The sequence below is a fragment of the Mesocricetus auratus genome, unplaced genomic scaffold (genome assembly GCF_017639785.1).
Source record: "Mesocricetus auratus isolate SY011 unplaced genomic scaffold, BCM_Maur_2.0 Super-Scaffold_100018, whole genome shotgun sequence".
Taxonomy (NCBI): domain Eukaryota; kingdom Metazoa; phylum Chordata; class Mammalia; order Rodentia; family Cricetidae; genus Mesocricetus; species Mesocricetus auratus.
The window spans coordinates 42,669,724-42,690,331 of NW_024429199.1; the positions used below are offsets into that span (position 1 = coordinate 42,669,724).

General features: G+C 49.5%; 1 protein-coding gene across 3 annotated transcripts in view; it reads left to right on the forward strand.

Moving 5' to 3' along the window:
- Zdhhc14 (zinc finger DHHC-type palmitoyltransferase 14) overlaps positions 1–20,608 on the forward strand; it is a 247,941-nt gene that overhangs the window by 214,411 nt on the left and 12,922 nt on the right. For 2 of the 3 annotated variants that reach the window (XM_040728435.1, XM_040728436.1), the window contains exons 5-8: positions 2,306–2,354; positions 11,712–11,814; positions 13,238–13,347; positions 19,134–19,236. In XM_040728435.1, coding sequence (XP_040584369.1) covers positions 2,306–2,354; positions 11,712–11,814; positions 13,238–13,347; positions 19,134–19,236 — 365 coding nt within the window. Of the gene's footprint in view, positions 1–2,305; positions 2,355–11,711; positions 11,815–13,237; positions 13,348–19,133; positions 19,237–19,801; positions 20,458–20,608 lie in introns of those variants that run through there. The other variant, XM_040728437.1, reaches the window with a different exon arrangement.

Sequence of the window (20,608 nt, forward strand, 5' to 3'; positions counted from 1 at the left end):
CCAGTACATCAGCTACCCAAAGGCTCATGCTGTTCTAGATTGCAGTCATCTCTGACTATGACACTTTTGTCCCAGCAGGCACTGATCTGGAATACGTGCCTGAAGTTAGTGACTTTATGAGAGAAGGCTAGTTCTCATCAGGCATCTATTATGCCAGCTGGACCCGATGCCAAGGTGACTTTGCAGAGACCCCTTTCTCAGGATTTTCTAAATCCCAAAATGGCAAAAGTGAAGCCAGGAGCCAGGCTGTGGATTCTCCACAAAAGCAGCAAAGGGAAAGCCAAGGGCATTAGGGGTTGTTTTGAAGGAAGCATGGGCAGAGAGAGCACACGCGCGACACTCAGAGGTGGTGTTTTTGCCTTACATTCTTTTTTAAATTTATAAACTTTCTTATAAAAAAACCGTGCAAATAAATAAAAACATCACACACCAAAATTTAGCCAGAGCCAATGTGTACGGCACAACCAGTTTCTACATGGTTTGAATCGGCATGACTTGAAATCTCTCATCCTTCAGGAAAATTCTAAATGCTGTCATTTCACACTATCAGATTATGTCCCTAGCTTCAGCCCTACACAACCGTGTACATAAATGCCAGGAGAACATCTGCATACACTTGTACAGTTATCACATGGTCACTCACACTTTTAGTCCTCACAGACTCTCACAGTGTCCTGGTCACTTATCACTTACCTTCATGCACCTGCATGCTCTCTCTCTCTCTCTCTCTCTCTCTCTCTCTCTCTCTCTCTCTCTCTCTCTCTCTCTCTCCCTCCCTCCCTCTCTCTTTCTCTCTCTTTCTCTCTCTCCCTCCCTCCCTCTCTCTCTCCCTCCTCTCTCTCTCTCTCTCTCTCTCTCTCTCTCTCTCTCTCTCTCTCACATGCACACGCACACACACACACAGTGAAGTCTGCTGCCTTCCCAGACTTAGAATGATGTTTATCCCACTTCACAATGTGTAAGTTCCATTTACCCTGGTTCCTGCACAGTGGGGTCCATTTCAGCCTCTCTTTGTTTTGAGATTGCCTTTGCAGCTTGTCATTCACTGTGTCATTCACTGGCTGTGGCCCCTGGACTCGGGGAGACGCAAGAAGTTTTAAGCACCTGTCTTTCCATGTTAATGATCAATGCAGTCCCCTCTTCAGACACCCTCCCCACTACCCAGAAACCCTCGTGCATCCCTGGTGGACAGTAGGCCCACAGGGAGGGAGTTCCTGGAGGAGGAATATGAAGCAAAGTGAAGCTCTCTCTTCACCTCTGCATAGTGGGACATGGGTTGACAGTCACACAGAGACACCTAGGACACTGCCACTCACTGACCCCACCCCACAACTAAACTAGTTAAACAGCACGAAGAAGCAACAGCTGCCACACCAGCTTAACAGTTCATATTCTGTGGCACAAAGGTTGTGTGGCTTTGGTCAAAAAAGAAGGACCCAGAATCTCTTCCTACATAGCACTGCCGAGACTTCCTCCTCAGAGGTCGGGGCTGGAGAGATTATTCAATGGCTAAGTATGCTTGCTGTGCTTCCAAAGGACACCAGTTTGTTCCTAGCAACACACTGGGCATTTCATAACTACCTGTAACTCTAGCTCCAAAGGATACAATTCCCTCTCCTAACCTCCACAGGCACCCACACATGTGTCATAGATGCACAAACACACACATGCACACACACATTTATGTGCACACACATGCACATGCATGCACTCACATATATATATGTATATATATCCATGCACACACACACAAATAAAAATAAATCTTCAAAATTTGTTTAAAGTATAAGACAGAATCCCTAGTCTTATCAGATGTAGCTGAACTCAAACCCCTCAGTGTTTTCTTACAGGACAAGGACAGCACCTTCACCCAAAAAGAGTCAGTAAATGAACTTTAGTTTTGCTTACTCTGCATCCAAGAAAGACCAGTGGTGGTCAAGTTCCTAAGACCTCTACTGCCAAATGTGGGCAAAACAGAAGAGATCACGTAGGACTCTGTTTTCCTGTTAAAATGAGGGAAACAAAGGAGCGATCAAAGCTCTAATTTACGGGAAAATATACAGACACACATCTGCTTTCACTGAAAAGAGAAATGTCCTGCAGATGTTGGTTCTAACTGTGAATCTGCCATCTTCTTGAATGGCTTCAGTGAAATCATGATCTCAGATCAGAAATGTGGATGCCCCTACACCAAATACGATTGTTTAATTCATGTTTAGACACCTACTGTTCTTATATAGATGAGAGCATTCATTGAGCATGGGGGTGAATGTCTGGATACTAAATGTTGGCTTTATTCCCACAGGTTCGCAGCAAACAGGATTCCTCAATGCCCTTAAAGACAGTCCAGCGAGATATCCTTTCCGGTGGCTCTGTGGGGACCTCTCTTGTGGATTCAGTATTTCACCAACCCCTATACTCTTATCTCTTTATGACTCTGGGTTGGTTTTTCTCCTCATAAATCACATTCCTATTCATTTTGTAAGGCATCAGGAGCCCCACAGAATATTCGTTTGTATGATAAATGGCTTCTGAAGGTTAAGTCTCCAGACACTCATGCAGCCCTAGCTGAAGAGCTCCTTAGCTAGAAACCTACATATGGATACTTGTCTAATGCTCCCCACCCCAGCAGCCAGCAGTGATTGGTGCTCCATCCGGCTGGGCTGGGGAGAAGCGGAGCTGTGAGCTTGCCTGAGTTTGCTGTGATGGGCAGGTGTTGCTCACTTCCATGGATGCCCAGGCGTGGGTCTGTGTGGGGCATGAGGCAGCAGGTGAGGCTCCTGGGCCACTTGAGAAGACCGTGCTGGGATACCTTGCAGCATTCCTCCGTTAGTGCGGTGACCTGTACTGTCTCTAGACACAGAACCCTCTTCCACACGCCTGAAAGGTCAAACTCAAGCCATTAGATCAATGGGGACCATTTCCCACCCTCCCAAACAGAGTGTACATGTGTGCCCCATGGTGTTTTGAATCTTAAAGAAAAAGCGCTGAGTGGGTTGCTGCTGGTTTGCTGTGGAATCAAGTAGATGGACCTGCTGACCCAGAGCCTCGGGGCTCAGCTCTTCCCCTTCGCATAACTGGGTAGATTGCTCTGGAACTCTTCATTATTCTCATGAGTGATCTCAGAGGTGGTAGGGAATCCTACCATATATGTAAACACGCTTCTTAAAGTGAAGGCACCCATGTAGCTGAGAGCCCTGGGCTGTGGTAGTGGAAGTATTTAGATAGATCTGTAAACAAATGTGTGTGTGTGTGTATGCATGTGTGTGTATGCCTGTGTGTATGCATGTGTGTGTGTGTGTGTATGCATGTGTGTGTATGCCTGTGTATGCCTGTGTATGTGTATGTGTGTGTATGCCTGTGTATGCATGTGTGTGTATGCCTGTGTATGCTGTGTGTGTATGTGTGTGTATGCCTGTGTATGCATGTGTGTGTATGGTGTGTGTGTATGCCTGTGTGTGTATACGTGTGTGTGTATGCATGTGTGTATGCCTGTGTGTGTGTATGCCTGTGTGTGTGTATGCCTGTGTGTGTGTATGCATGTGTGTGTATGGTGTGTGTGTATGTCTGTGTGTGTGTATGCATGTGTGTGTATGCCTGTGTGTATGCATGTGTGTGTGTATGTGTGTGTGTATGCCTGTGTATGCATGTGTGTGTATGGTGTGTGTGTATGCCTGTGTGTGTGTATACGTGTGTGTGTATGCATGTGTGTATGCCTGTGTGTGTGTGTATGCCTGTGTGTGTGTGTGTATGCCTGTGTGTGTGTATGCCTGTGTGTGTGTATGTCTGTGTGTGTGTATGCATGTGTGTATGCCTGTGTGTGTGTGGTATGTGTGTATGCCTGTGTGTGTGCATGTGTGTGTGTATGCTGTGTGTATGCGTGTGTGTGTGTGGTATGTGTGTATGCGTGTGTGTGTGTATGGTGTGTGTGTGTGTATGGTGTGTGTGTGGTATGTGTGTATGCGTGTGTGTGTGGTGTGTATATGGTGTGTGTATGTGTGTATCTGGCGTGTGTGTGTATGTGTATATGCGTGCGTGTGTGGTATATGTGTATGTGTGTGTGTGTGTGTATGGTGTGTGTGTATGCCTGCGGTGTGTGTATGCGTGTGTGTGTGTGTGTGGTATGTGTGTATGCGTGTGTATGTGGTATGTGTGTATGCGTGTGTGTGTGTGTGTGGTGTGTGTATGGTGTGTGTGTGTGTGTATCTGGTGTGTGTGTGGCTGGTTACCAGGGTGTCTTCAGTAGTCAGATGATAACTCATTAATGAGGTCTGTATGGTGGAAGGAGAGGAGACATATGGAGAATGAGCACAGGGGGTTGAAGAATAAATTCCACATGTCCTATGTCCTATGTCCTATTAGTGATCCACAAAACTGGAGTTAGCTCCAGGTAGCAAGAAGAAAGGATGGTTTGTAGAATCAAGTGCTTAACTAAGCCTCTAAGAACAGGCTCAAAGAGGAATGGCATCCTTTGCTCCATCCCCAACACCACCAGGGTGACCAGCTCCACTATAGCCATCACCTCTGGAACCTCCAGCTTCAGGGGACATTGCGTCAGTGAACCTTAAGTGAAGCTCGCCCGTGTTTCACAGCATCAGTCATGTCTTATGACAGCGGTCCTAGGCCTTCCCAAGGCTGCGACCCTTTAATACAGTTCCTCATGCTGTGGTGACCCCAACCCTATTATTTCATTGCTACCTCATTATTTCATTGCTACCTCATAACTAATTTTGCGGCTGTTCTGAATTGTAATGTAAATATCTGACATGCAGGCTATCTGATAATGCAACCCCCAAAGGGGCCCCCACCGGCTGTCTTATGAAACCCAGCCCTGGTCACCCAACATGGTGGGTGAGTCCGACCTGTAATACTGCATGCTCACAGAGCCGTGGCTCACAGAGCTTTGACTGGCGGGGTAGTGCTACCCACAGCTCATCCCTTTTAGATCTGCAGGCCTCAGAACAGGGGTCCACAAAACTTCCGGAGGAGGCGGGGTCTGAGCCGGGTACTGGAAAGTGCTCTAGGACGAGGAGATAGCTTGTGTTTTCAGACTTCCAGTGGCCTCACTCCTGGTCTCCTGGCCGTGGCATGAAAACACTGTGATGAGAAATAAGGTTTCTTTCTCATAGCAGATGTAGTCTGAAAAATACCCGACTGAAAACAGTGTCGTTGGGGAAGTGAGAGAGACGGTGGGCGAAGGTGCCTAATAGCCAACCACAGCACCTCATTGGGAGCGGCAGCGTAGATGATGGCCGTGTTGACAAGTGACAGACAGGGCCTGAGAAGAGGAGAACCATCAGCTCCTACCAGCCTGGATGGTGTGCAGAACCAGTGTGCCCTACCCCAACCCCAGACAACAAGGAGGGAGGGAGAATGTACAAGGGACTCGGTAGGCTACTTCCTAGTCAGATTCTCAGTGGGGGGGGCAGCCTCAGCCTTTGGATAGTCCTCCCTCCTGTGGATAGTCCTCCCTCCTGTGGATAGTCCTCCCTCCTGTGGATAGTCCTCCCTCCTGTGGATAATCCTCCCTCCTGTGGATAGTCCTCCCTCCTGTGGATAGTCCTCCTTTTTGTGGATAGTCCTCCCTCCTGTGGATAGTCCTCCCTCCTGTGGATAGTCCTCCCTCCTGTGGATAGTCCTCCTTTTTGTGGATAGTCCTCCCTCCTGTGGATAGTCCTCCCTCCTGTGGATAGTCCTCCCTCCTGTGGATAGTCCTCCCTCCTGTGGATAGTCCTCCCTCCTGTGGATAGTCCTCCCTCCTGTGGATAGTCCTCCCTTCTGTGGATAGTCCTCCCTTCTGTGGATAGTCCTCCCTTGTCCTTCTCTTCCTGACTCCCATTTCACTACCTCCCTCTGATCTTCCCATCAAAGAAGCAGAGACGGTGAGGAAGGGGCCTCTGGGCAGTGGCCAGGTCGGTAGCTGCCCCTACCATAGGTTTATGAGAGCCCGTCCTCCCCGTCAGAAAGAGACAAAGGGAGAACCAGGCCTTTAGCACACCCGGCTAGTTGGGTTCAAACAGAGGAGGATGTCCACATGGTAGCTCTTGCAAAATTCCTTTACTGAACTCATACCATGAACCAAACCTGTGGGTCAGGAGGTTGAGGACAGCCAGCCCAGGCCTTGGAAGCACATTCCGTCCAGAAGCCTGGAATGACAAGCCGACACACAACACATGCCTGCATTTTTCTTCCTGTGTCTAACATCTGGAGGTCTGGGTGCTTAAAGTCATAGATTGTGCTTAGGTGGGGCAGGCAGCAGCGCAGTGGGGAGACACATTGTAGTGGGATTCGGGGCCCAAGGATGGGTGAGGACAAGGAGGGGAACACAGTGATAGTTCTGAGGACACATGTCACTTTTCCAATCTCTGTGGCAAAGTAGTTCCTCATGGTGAAGTTCACTGAGGCGGGACTTTGTGGTCCAGGTTCCTCTCATCTCGGCAGGACAGGAAACAAAGCCAGGACCAGAAGCAGACCGTGACCATGTCCCTCAAGTGTGTCCTCAGTGGCCTACACCCCTCGTGTGAGCCTCAGGTTCCCAGAACTCTCGAACCTCCCCAAACAGTGCCACCGGCTGCAAACCAAGCTGTGGGGAACATTTCACACCAAAGCATGACAGAAGATTGTGCCAGGGGTGCTGTGGGCCATAGGATCACAGGAGACAAGGGAGACAGCAACATGGAAGAGAAACAGGGAGTTCTGAGATGTTTACAAAGAGAACCTCAAAGATCGCTCTCCCTCTCTCTCTGTCTCTCTGTCTCTCTCTGTCTCTCTCTCCCTCTCTCTCTGTCTCTCTCCCTCTCTCTCCCTCTCTCTCCGTCTCCCTGTCTCTCTGTCTCTCTCTGTCTCTCTCCCTCTCTCTCCGTCTCTCTCTCTCCCTCTCTCTCTGTCTCTCTGTCTCTCTCTGTCTCTCTCCCTCTCTGTGTCTCTCTGTCTGTCTCTCTCTCCCTCTCTCTCCCTCTCTCTCTCTCTGTCTCTCTGTCTCTGTCTCTCTCTGTCTCTCTGTCTCTCTCTCTCTCTCTCTCACACACACACACACACACACACACACACACACACACAGAGCTATCACCCCACTGTAACTTCAGAGTTCTCTTTAGTTACCTACATGTCAGGACAGAAGGAGGGAAACGTGGAAACTGCACCTCACAGCCAATACCACTGGTCAGGAATGCTAGGGAGCCATGTGGTGACACTTCCTTCCAGACTCCCGTTCTCCAAGGCAGAAACCCTCAGGAGCTTGTGCAGGAGAGACCAGGGTGCCCTGGGTATCCTTGAGGAAGCCCCCAGAGAGGGGACCCTGCCATTCACAATCATGTCAATGTAGCGTGGCATTAATGTCCCATTAAAAGGGTTTACAGTCATTTTTAATCAAGGCTTACTTTCAGAGGCTCTCCTGTGGTTGGTAAATCAAACAGTAATTGATTCAGCATTTGCAAAGGCTTTCCCCTAGAAAGCCTCTTTATCTCTCCAATTTGCATTCATTGCGATGCTCACCCGCCTGAGAGGCACCCACAGACATTGGTCTATCTTAATAGAATTTGCTAGAAGGTTGGCAGAAAGGAGGACACCATGTAGCATAATGGGAAAACAATGAAGGCAGCATAGGCTTTTGCTACCCTGCCTGTGCTGATAGATACTGATGTCCAAAAGACCACAAGAAAATCAACAGATATCCTTAGTGCTGCGTATAGCTACACCAGGGCCAGGAAACCCAGGGACATCCCTGTTGGCCCCTAAGCGAGAGCCACACTCTCCTCACACCAGCCTGCTCCACTCATGATAGAGACCAATGCCTTCCCACCGCCCCCACCCAGCCAATGGAGGAAGCTTGGGCCTGAAGCTTAAGAGCCCAATTATGTTGCATAAGAACACAATGTGGATATCGAGTTAATTAAGGTTGGAGTTCTAAAATAATTCCCAAAGGAATATAACAGGAAGAGAGGAAGGGTTTCCCCGACCCTCCATTATGCGGGACTCCTTGTCGGTTTCCGTCTGACCTTCCAGAAGGTCCTCATGAAGTGGGAATACATATTTGTATCTGGCTAAGGGGTTGCTTGTATCTTACAAGGACCCTTACTCCTTGAGTTGTCCCACAATTCGATTTTTGTTTCAAAATATTACCTGGAGATAAATCTACCTCCTTCTTTAACACTTTCTGAACTCCAAGTATAGCCAGGTGTTCTTTGGGTGAATATTTCTTTATTTTCTGTCCCAAAGGCGAGGTCATAGAGCCCAGTGCAGTGTCACATACCTGTAATCCCAACACTTGGAATGCTGAGTTTAAGGACAGCACCTTCCACTGGGTGGCCATGGCAGACTGCACACAGAGAAGGAGGGAGGAGACAGGAGCAGGTGTCTGGTGGGGAAATTGACAGGAATGTGGTGTTTACCTCAAGGGACCCCAAAGCATCTCGGGAATGCTGTGGATCCATGGACACCTGCCCCAGAATCAAGCGACTGTTCCACTACTGACTGTGAATTCTGTCCCATGTCTGTGCTCCGAGCCATGTCTGGACACATCCTGTTCCATTGCTGTCCCTCGCTCTGATGACTAGAAATGTCTCCCCATCCCCTCATCCCGGGGTTGTTCTTTTCCAAAGTTTCCCCGCTGGTCTTGTACACCTTGTCACCTAAACGACCTTTAGAGGCCGTCTGTCAGGTTCTGTCTCTTCAAAGCTCCAGTCGGAAGTTTGCTTGGGACCCTGGTCACTTGTGCCATGAATCTAGAAGCTTCCTCCACACACAGGCGAGTCAGGTTTGAGAGCAGGGGTTGGGGTCAGATGAACCTGTGAAGAGATCTCAGTCACTTCCCCTTTTTACAGGGGTCAGTCATTCATGCCAATTGCCGTAGACATGGGTGGGTGGCCAGGTGACAGCACAGCTGTGTTTTTCCGCCTCTAGGTAGAATCATCCATGTAATGGACGCATAAAGGAGACACTCCTTCAAGGTGCATCTGCTTCAGAATAGACTACCAGGCAGATACAGCTGCTGGCTGTCCACCCTGCCTCATATATCTTCAATGGCAGGCAGCACCCCTGCACAGTCTGTCTATGAAAACTATGGGGTTCACACCTGAAGTCTCACCAGGAGGTGACCCAGGACATTTGAAAATGGCAGAAAGGAGAGGGACCATGCAGAGCCCCCATTTAGGTGGTCTCTTCCTGACCATTCAGACATCCTGGCTAATAAGGAGGCCCACCAGCACACAGTTTGCACTTGGCCAAAATAAATAACAGCCAGTCTCCATCTCAGTCTCGACATCACGAACGCAGCATCTGCAAAGCTGTGACTGTCATGTGGCACTGCCACGGCGTGGGGTCTTGGGAAGGGGTATGTGTCTCCCAGAAGTCCAGGGACTCGGCTCGGTTTGGCTCTGCTGTGACTTACTAGTCTCTGGGACCCAGAGTCCTGCCTGCAAACAAGGGATTAGGAAAAGCCGGGGTGGCCTGACTTGGGCTTCTGTGTCTCCATAGTGCAGAGGCGCTTCAGGGAAGTTTTCTTTTACATTGCTGAGATTATAAGAAAAATTGCTTTTCTGTGCCTCTTTGTGAGAAGAGATCGGCAACCCCAAGATGCTAAAGGCGTAGTTTGATGCTCTCCCACTGGTTATGATTATCCGGAGACTGAAGCACCCTTAGCCATTTTGCCTGGCTCTCGCCCAAGTCTCTGAATTACTTCTCCCCTTGCTCACCTCCCCCACTTCAAGCACAGCCTGTTCCCTGGAGCATGGAGCTGGTGAGCTTCAGGCCTGTGAGAGACGCTGTCTCAAAAGAAATCTCAAAGGTAGATGGCACATAAAAATTTCCAAGGTTGGACTCTGACTTCTAGGGGCACGTAGGTGTACACACAGAAACACACACACACACACTTTTGTTGTTTCTGTAAACCTCTACAATTCTTCACCCACCAATCACACTGCCTCCTAATGGAAGCGGCTAGTAATTGCAGGTCACATTACAGATGGAGTAGCCAGAAGTCAGCGACTACTCACCTACTTTTTTAGTTTTCAGGTTTTTATGGCTCATGTCTGAACCTTCCTTCTATTTTGACTTCCCCATCATTCTGTCTGGTGATGCACAAGTGTTTCTGAGTTTGACCTCAACTTCCATCTTTATTCTCTTTTCTCCCCAGACCACACCTTTTTTCCCTGCTCCTGAGTCACACCATCTCAGCATCTCCGACCTTTGCCCTTAGCTGTGGCGTAGAGTTCTAAGTAGTGCTGTCGCCTCTGGCTCAGCCTCATCTCCCCGACTTAGCCTCCTCCCTGGTCACTTAATCTTGCCCCCCTGAACTGCACCTCTGCGTTGTAGCCGGTGTGGGACAGGAAGTCTTCCTGAGCCGCCCCCCAGCCCTGATAGGGAGGCAGAGAAATGACATATGGGAGCCCTGGCCACTGGGATACATGAGTCACTGTCCCATGCACATGTAAAGCCCAGCCACAGCCACTCCCCAGGGGAAGCAGCAGGCTTCTGCAGCCCTGGATGGGGTTCCTTCCTTGTGCTTCTCTTGTCCTCTCGGCCCTCCCAACCTCTGCTCCCCCAAGAGTAGATGCTGTGACTGGCTACGATAAGTGACCGTCAGCCCACAGATCTGTTCAGCTTTCCCCCGTTTGGTGTAAGACTCCATGTCCCCAGCAAGAGCATCCATCTTCATATGGAGGATACGGAGGCACTGGTTAACACAGTTCTGTCATCGAAAGTGAATTATTTTCAACCTGGAACCATCAGTGGTGACATAGAACATCCTGATCCTGATCTGGGTCCCTCCATCCTTGGTTGCATAAGGAAAACACAAGGTTTCTTTACTCCCCCCCCCATCTGTAATTCATTGCTGGGAGGAAGCAAGATGTATATTTAAACCAACCCCAGATCTGCCCCAGGATGCATTAGTTTTTCCTGAGAAACATCTGTATCTTCTAAATAGACTCTTATAAACATTTGTGGGATGGGAAAATCCTCTCATCCTTTCAAATGACTGCATTCTTGGTTGATCAATGCCATCTGGTGAAGAAGGCCGTGCTGTTCCTCCTTTGGTGACGGCACATCACGTTTGAACGCCTGGCTTCCTCTCACTGTCCTCTCCCGGCACATAGCGCGGTATCCTGTGCCAGGGATTGACTGTGGAGCTGGCCGGGGGTCTCTAAGAAGGAGAACTTTAGCCCGATTCCACACCTAGGGTCACCCACCCTCAAGTTCACAGGCAGGAGCGCTTCTCCTGGCCTCATGAGCTGAGTCCGGACAGTCCCCAGAAGCAAGCCGTTCTAAATGTCAGAAGCTTGCCGGTGGGAGGGGGACGCTTGTTGGGGAGACAGTCCTCAGCATTCGGAAGCTGAAACCAGAGGGTCATTTACCATTTAGTCCTCTCGCCGAAGGTCTGAGCCAGCTCCCGTCCATCCATACAAGTCAGAGGAGGTAGAGGTCAAAGAGGAAGCTGTCCATCTGAAGAAGTCAGTGATGCCCAGGGAGCCTGGCAGCCATCCATCGCAGAGCTGTGGATGCCCCTCTGCATTGGGGGAGGGGTGACAGAAGCACGAGTGTGGTCTCTGGTCTGAAGGAGAGAGGCTTCTGGTTAGAGACCCGGAAGGGATGGTGGCTAGAACTAAGCCCTGAACCTGCCTATGGGGTTTCAGCCCTTCCCCTGTGGTGCAGCCTCTCCGGTAGCCATGGGAATCTCCCTGCTCTCCCTCCGTTGGTCTCCTTGACCCGCCCACTGTGCTGGAGGCCGTGGTATGCTTCTTCTCGGTCTGGTCCATCGTGGGCCTCTCAGGGTTCCACACATACTTGATCAGCTCCAACCAGACGACAAATGAAGATGTAAGTTCCTGACGGTAATGCATGGGTATCTGCATGGTCAGCCTTGGAGGAGGAACCTGGGGACAGGCGGTGAAGCAGAAGCCTCCGGCGTGGTCCCGCATGCATGCATGGTGTATCACTGCATCCTCCTACATTTTACCGCGTCAGTCCCATCCTAAAATGAGCCAGGTGACACCCTGTTCTGACCTTGAGAAGGCTCTTCAAATCCTCTTAAGTCATTTTGGAGGCTGCTTGTCACACTTCCCCAGCCAAAGACAGACCATGGCAGGCTGACACCTTGGGGTCTGACTTTCATTCTTGGCTTCTGGAGGAAATTGCCCTAACTCACAGTTGAACTTTGAGTCCAGGAGCATCTGCCAATGCATAGTGCAGGTGGGGGGAAGGGGGAGACCAGGAAACATCTTTGCTGGAAATGCCTTCCCAGCAAGCATAGTTCTCACTTGCTCTTCATACTGAGATCTTGTCTGTCTGTGCATGCTAAATGTCTCAGGACAGGTCGAGTTTCCTTAAACAAAAGGCTGGGAAAAGTAAATGATAAAATAGATGAGATAAACTGCTAGATTGGCACATTCGATTTGGTAACTATGAGTATCAGAATCTGCAAAACAGGACCATTTTTAACATGAGGCTGCCTCCTCTGTCTAAACTGACAGTTAAGGAAGCCAGGCTGTTTCAGTTAACATTCACTTAATCACTGCCCAGCGCTGGGGAGGCCGGGGATGTGGCTCGGTGGATCAGAGCATTTGCTCTGCAATCATGAGGACGGAGTCTGATTCCCAGGTACCCACATGGCCACACATGCCTGTAACCCCAGCACTGGGAGAGCAGAGACAAACAGCACCTGTGAGCTCACAGGCCAGCCCGCCTAGCCTAAACCACAAGTTTCAGGCTCATTAAGAGTCTCTGTCTAAGGCAACAATATCTCTGGGGAGCAGTAGGGGGACACACCAGGCGTTTCGCTCTGGCTTCCATATGCAAGGCACATACTCTTGCATACTCCTGTGCATGTAGCACACCTACACCACACAACAGGCAATAAACAGTAAATAAATAAGACGGGGTGCAAGATGGGAATATGAAATCAGAGTCTCTACTGATTTTCATTAGAGGAACTTTTAGTAGCACACTGTAATCTTAAATGGGGATTTTTGCCTCAGAGAACATCACTCTCTCCCTAATCTAAGCTGCTGTTTGAGGATATTTCTAAGTTCCACAAAAAAGAAATGCCTCAGTTTCTCCCAGGAAAGACTGTGTGGTGCTAGCGTCAGAACCAGCGTCTGGCACGGACTAGGCAGGTGTCCTCCCACTGAGCTACAACCCAGCCCTCATTTGCATCTTTTAAAGGCATCTCTGGGTCCCGTTTGCCCTAAATGTTGGCATCAGTACTTCAGACATTGTGTGACTGATGTTCCTTTTCTTTCAGATCAAAGGGTCTTGGTCCAATAAAAGAGGTAAAGAAAATTACAATCCCTACAGCTATGGAAACATCTTCACAAACTGCTGTGTCGCCCTGTGTGGCCCCATCTCCCCCAGGTAAGAGTCAAAGAGTGGTACCCTTGTCACGGAGCTCAGGAAAGCTGACATCTTGTCCGTGGTGATACAGCTCAGAGACAGATGCCTGGCCCCCACCTGCTGGAGCTGACCACACCCACAGACGACCCCCAGTCCCCCTCTCTTCTGTGTGCCACTTAGACACACCCAACGACTTCATTTGGTCATACTTCACTACTTTTTGGTCTTGAACTGATTTGTGTCCGATTGCAAAGAAATTTCCTGTATTTCAGAACAGAAAAATGGAAGCATCATTACTGACTGACAGTGAACTTCTGGGTTGACCTGGGACCTGTGATTAGCATAATTAGGGAGCCTGAGTGTAGGAAGCAACCCAAAACCATCTAGGGATAAACGCTAAAGGCTGAGATGCAGGCATGGTGCTCACACAGTCCCAAGGGAGAGCTAGGGCTAGGGGAAGAGGAGTAGGTGGTGTCGCAGGGGTGACACTAAAGATGGTTGTTACTTATGGTGGCAGCAGCTGGAACTCTCTCTCTCTCTCTCTCTCTCTCTCTCTCTCTCTCTCTCTCTCTCTCTCTGAGTGTTTACCTCCTAAGTGCTTTGTATGTAACATCTTTTGAAATGTTCATCTCATGCCTATGGAGTAGATAAATGGATAGATACCACTGTCTTCTGTTTCGGGGTGGGTGAACTGAGGCACAGGGTCTAAATAACATGCCTAAGATGTTACAAAGCCAGCAAATGCTGGCTACTCAGGCTCTCTGACATTGGAACCAGGGAGCGGGTTCCCAGGTCAGAACTGTACAAGTTCAAAAAACAGCAAACATTTGATAGACACCGGAGTAGAATATTCTTGAGAAGTCAATCTTTCCTTTACAAATACTGATTGAGCAGGTATCCATGGCAAGTATCTGAGTGAGTTTCTAATTTGTTTGTACTTCCTCTGCCGTCTGGTCTCAAAACTTGTGAAACCACCAAGGTGTCTGGATAGCCTGCAAGGCAGTTCCCCTGTGTGCACAGATCTCACTGGTGTGTACTCACGGGCTGCACACTCCATGCTACTGTCAGCCTCAGCAAACCTTCCTTAGAGAGTAAGAGTAATTGGGGTGGGGGCTGGGGGTGGGCAGCCCTGACAAGTAGCCAAGTCCATTCAACCACAGAGCCAGGATGCTGTGTTCCCATCATGGTGGGACCACTGGATAACTAGAAATGGGTCCTCTCCCAACTTTGGCTCAGAATGTTAGGAATGCAGTATGTCTCTCTCCTCCTGAACTAGGAGCCTCTGGGAAACCCCATCTACTCTTGTTTTGTTCTGTTTTTCAAGACAGGGTTTCTCAGTGCAACAGGCCTGGCTGTCCTGGAACTTGCTTTGTAAACCAGACTGGCCTCCAACTCAGAGATCCGTGTCTCTGCCTCCCCAGTACTGGGATTAAAGGCGAGCACCACCACTGCCTGGCTCCCCATCTACTCTTTTTCCTCCTCAGAGGAAACAGACAGACAGGAGCAGGCAAAGCCCAGAGAAAGGGATTGCCTGGAGACGAGGGTCGGGCCTTTCTCGTAGGTACCAGCCCCTCAGGAAGAGTTCCAGTCCCCCCCCCCGGGCTGCCTTCTCAGGGGTCCTCTGGTCAGGAAATATCTTGGAGAGCTATGAATTACTCACCATCTTAGATTGTCCTTCTGTGAGGTCTTGAGGGACCATAAAAGCGAAGGCACACAGAATACACACTGGAGTCCAGGCAAGGAGCTGAAACCCCCCCCCCCATCCCATCCACATCTCCTCCTATTCCTGGCCCTGGATTTGCGCGTGGCCCCGATTGTGTATTTACAGATCAAAACTTGTCATGACCAAAATGACTTCCCTCACAACTGGATTGACTGGAGTGTTTGTACTGGTTGGCTTTAAGCCATCTTAACACACGCTAGCGTCATTAGAGAGCAGGGCGCCTCAAATCCCTCCATAAGGTCTGGCTGTACGCACACCTGTAGGAAATCTTCTTAGTTAGTGATTGATGGGGGAGGGTCCAGCCCATCGTGGGTGGTGCCATCTCGAGCCAACGGCCCTGGGTTCTGTAAGAAAGCAGGCCGAGCAAGCTGTGGAGAGCAAGCCAGTGAGCAGCACTCCTCCATGGCCTCTGCATCAGCTCCTGCCTCCAGGTTCCTGCCCCGTGCGAGTTCCTGTCCTGACTTCCTTTGACGATGAACAGTGACGTAGAAGTGTGAGCTGATCAAGCCCTCTCCTGCTCATGTTCCTCTGGTCGTGGCGTTTCATCACAGCAATAGCAACCCTAACTAAGACAAGCTGGTACCAAGCTATTGCTGTGACAGACCTGGCCGTGTTGTTTTGGGGAGGCTTTGGAAGTTTATGCAAGAAAAGCCATGGGTGTTCAATGCTTGGTGAGCTCCTCTGTAGGAGCTCGCAAGGTGAGAATGCCGAGGGAAATGCGGATGGATGGAGGAGGCCTGGCCTGTGAAGTTTCAGAGAGAAGTTTAAAGACTCAATCAGGGTCATTTGTTATTCTGAATTAAGATCCTGTGGTTCTGGTTAGCTGGGGCTGAAGAATCACCTGTGATTTTAACAAGATTCCCGAACTGAGACGAAACCTGTGCTTTGTTGGGATAATCAATGCTGGTCAGCTACAGCTGAGAAATTAGTGATTAAGAAGACACCAGCAGCCGGGCGGTGGTGGTGCACACCTTTAATCCCAGCACTCGGAGAGGAGGATCTCTATGAGTACGACACCAGCCTGGTCTACAGAGGGAGATGCAGGACAGCCAAGGCTACACAGAGAAACCCTATCTTGAAGGGGGAAAAAAAAAAGAAGAGACCAGCATCACTGAGGTGAAATCTTCTGGGAAGTGTTTCCTGAGGGTCCACATACAGAAGCTGTGTTCCAGAGACGGCCAACGTTGTGCCTCGTGCTGGCAACTGAACTTGGTGGTGTAACAGTCATGCAGGTGGTGCTGGTTTTGAAGGCACGAGGGGATCGTGGAGGGCAGCTGAGTCTTGGCACCAAGAGAGGCCACTGGTGAAGGCGCTGCCTCGGTGGCAGTTGAAGGCCCAGGATAAAAGGTGTCATGCAGAGAAGTTGAGACTTGGCACCATGAAGAGGTGGAAGTGCATCCCAGTTGCAGAAAAAAAAGTTTTAGAGATGCAGGGTCCATGGGATGACCAAGGACAGCAGCAGCAGGGGAGTGGAACCAGCTGGAGCCGAGTCAAGTTGTGTGTGCCGCAGAGGGCGGGGCTGGAGAAGTGACCCAAGCCCCTTAGAGTAGCCCACAAGATCACCAGTGAACCCCAGACATTGGACACCGAGTCATTTGCGCTGCTGGAGTTTGGTTTTGCTTTGCTAAGTGTGTGACTGTGCCCTGGTTTTTGCCTCTTTGAAGTGAGAAGGTATTTGAATTTTGTTTTGTTTTGTTTGTTTTTACAGAAGCCCACAACTGAGAGACTTTAAACTTTTAAAAACGTTTTTGGATATTTTTTAAGGAGATTAGATATTTTAGAGACTGAAGTTTTAACGTGTTTGCATTTGTAGGGGATGTGGGGCTTCTAAAGTTATGTTTTACATTATGATATTGATATTAACGTGCCACCTTGGGGATAAATGAGAAAGGAAACATTCTCATTGAAAAGTGATGTGTTGATGTGTCAAGCTGACAAGGGGACAGCTGTGCTGGCTGGTTTTATGACAGCTTGGCACGAGCTAGAGTCACTGGAGAGAAGGGAGTCCCAACGGACAAAATGCCCCCCATAACATCAGGCTATGGGCAAGCCTGTAGGGCATTTTCTTAATTAGTGATTGGTGGGGAAGGGCTCAGCCCACTGTGAGTGGTGCCATCCCTAGGCTGGTGATCCTAGATGCTATAAGAAAGCAGGCTGAGCAAGCCAGGGGGAACAAACCTCTCCACGGCCTCTGCATCAGCTCCTGCCTCCAGGTTCCTGCTCTGCTTGAGTTCCTGCCCTGACTTCCTACAGTGACTTACAGTGCTGTGGACATGTGATCTGACCAAACCCTTCCCTCCCCCAGTTTCCTTGGGCATTGTTTTGTCACAGCAATAGTAACCCTAACTAGGACAGTGTTTGGGCTGGATTTGGGTCATGGTCTTTAAGATCCAAGCCCTTAGCAAGGGACACTTCTCACGAGTGGTCCTCCCCCACGGAACTGCTTGGCTTGCCTGCCAAAAGGTAAACTGAGATCTGCTGATGGAAGTACTTTCTTGAGCAGGTAGTGAGTCCTGATTTAGACAGCCCCAGTCTGGAAACAGACGGGGGTCCTTAGAGGGGAAAAGAGGGGTCCATGTGTAGGTTGAGCAGAGAGAAGCCAACGGATGCTCTGGATTGGTGATAGGGACTACAGCTCTATTTGGGTCATTTGAATGGAAAGTCCCTAGTTAGAGGTTAGCTTCAGTTTCTGAGATTGTCATACTGAGCTATGTTTCATTTTACTCGTTGGGGAACCAGGATACTGGCTGGAATGACTTCTAACCCCTTACTCCTCATTCCATTGAATCAACTTGACAGACTCTGGTGAGGCCAGAGGGAAAGGACTGGGCCCCTCTCTGTGTTAAGGGGCACCCCAGGGTTGACCCAGGCCAATGAAGATGACAATGTTCATCTATCTCTGTCCTTCCCTCCAGGCCTTTCTTGCGGCCTCTTCCCTCAGCTCTCTGCCCTCATGTAGCAGGACCTTCCCATCAGGCTAGCCTGCTCAGCAGTGTCATCCACCTCAGACGTGGCTTGAGTTGTCTGGAGACAGTCTGTGGTGAAGGGGTTAGTCGGGCTAGTCAAGAGAAGCCAAGACTGACCATGTTCAGGAGGGGGCTAGGGGCGAGTGAGAGAGAAAATGGGTGTGAGGTGTCTTAGTTAGGGTTTCTATTGCTGTGAAGAGACACCATGACCATGGCAACTATTATAAAGGAAAACATTTATTTGGATGGCTCACAGTTTCAGAGGTTTAATTCATTATCATCATAGTGGGACATGGCAGTGTGCAGGCAGACATAGTGCCAGAGCTGAGAATCCTACATCTTGATTGGCAGGTCATAGGAAGTATTACTGGGTGTAGCTTGAGCATGTATGAGACCTCAAAGCCCACCTCCACAGTGACACACTTCCTCCAACAAGACCACACCTACTCCAGCAAAGCCATACTCTCTAGTAGTGTCACGCTCCATGAGCTTTAGGGGCAGTTGCATTCAAACTACCACATGGGGCATGAGGGGACCTGTCTTAGTTGGGGCTTCTATTGCTGTGACAAAGCACCATGGCCAAAAGCAACTTAGGGAGAAAGGGTTTATTTCATCTTACAGCTTATAGTCATCCAGGGTTCAGCCGAGAATGCCCCATTGCAACTTCCCTGATACAGGCAGAGCTGTTCTCCAAGTAGTAAGGTATACCTGTTACTACAGACCTAGCCTATTATTTTGGCTCACAGACAAGGGTACTTTGTGATAGGGAAGTCAAGACCAGAGGAGCTTGATTCAGTTTGTCATATTGTATCCACAGAAGACAGAACAAGGAATGCTTATTCTCAGCTTGCTTGCTCCCTTGTATACAATTCCAGGATCCCAGCCTAGGGAATGGTGCCACCCACAGTGGGAGAATTGTCCCACCTCAATTTACCTAATCAAGATAATCTCCCACAGACATGCCCATAGGCTCATCTCCCAGGCAATTCTAGATCTCATCAAACTGACACTTGAAATTATCCATTGTAGAGGGACCCCACACCTAGACGTTTAAATCATGTTGTTATCATTGTCGAGCTTTTCCTCACCCTCTCCTTCCTGTGTTTGTTCTTCTTCAGCCTAATCGACAGAAGAGGATACATCCAGCCCGACACACCGCAGCCAGCAGCACCATCCAACGGGATCACTATGTATGGGGCCACACAATCGCAGAGTGACATGGTAGGAATTGCCTAAATCAGGGCCACCATTCCCTGTGAGCCTTCTCTTCTGCTGATATGTCCCCTAACCTAGTAACACATGCCTGAAAAAATGCCTTAGTAGGAAGGACATTTGGGACATCCATATGACTGACATGCTAGCATGGGGGAATTGAATGACCTAGTCGGACAGTATTCGGGGAGGGACCATGCCATCTAGTCTGACTAGCTTGTTACTTCACACACACACACACACACACACACACACACACACACACACACACACACACACACACACAGTGTTTATACTCCAATAGTATATGGTACATTGAAGGACACCCCTGCCATGAAATCAGAGAGCAGGTAAAGGGCAGGATTTACCTTCCCGACAGGGCTGGATCTGCTTGGTAATCTCCATTCCCTGTCCTGTCTGTTGCCCAGTGTGTGATGCTACTATAATAATGCATCCTGCTTCTCTAAGTAAGCAGTGGGCAACCCAGCCACATCTCCACACTTCCACCCTGAATCATAAGACAGCCTTCCTCCACTCTAAGGCATCCTCAGACCCAGGTCTCCATTATTTACAGCGTAAACCAAACTGCCTGCAGGCCTCTCCAGAGCATGCATGCGGCATGGGCACGCCACTGAAAAGCAGGAAGTGGTGGGGAGCGGGAAATGTCTTACAGTGGACATCTGCAGCCATAGCACCTAACCCAGAGCCTCAGAGCCTGAGCTTCCCCAGGTATTTGGAAGCCAGTGGCCTCTTCCTTTGTCTAAAGAAGCTCCCAGCCTCTGAAGAGTTCAAGTTCCACACCCACCTGCTGGTTAACGTTTGTGTGGCTGAGTCTCCCACATGGGGTTTCTGTGTCACACAGAGGAACTGGCTTGGGGACAGACTTGGAGAACCTTGCTGCTGAGCATGGAGAGCTTCAAGGTGAAGGTCAGAGGCAGACTGTCTCTAAGACCGGGAGCTAGAAAATCATCCATTCCTTGGTCACCCATGGCTCCAGCCCCCGCAGAAGGACGCTTGAACTCACTGTTTCGTAGAGGTGGTGTGTTGCTTGTGTGTGTTGCTGCACTAGCTAATAGTCTCCTTTGACAGCAATATGGACACCACACAGTCTCTGGCACTCTTCTCCGTGAACATACATGAGCATACAAGGAACCCTGGAGGCCTCTTACCATGATTCTCAGGGGGAAGCAAGAACAGAGGGAGTAGGATATGCTCACAAAAGGGAGGACACTGAATTTATTAGGCAACAGGTGTCCTTAACAACCTCATTTAATCCTACACCAACAGTGGAAAATTATCACTCCATTTTTTTTAGCTGTAAGGAGAGTACAGCAGAATTTCCATCAGTGTCTACCGATTGCTTCTCTGACTGGTACACATG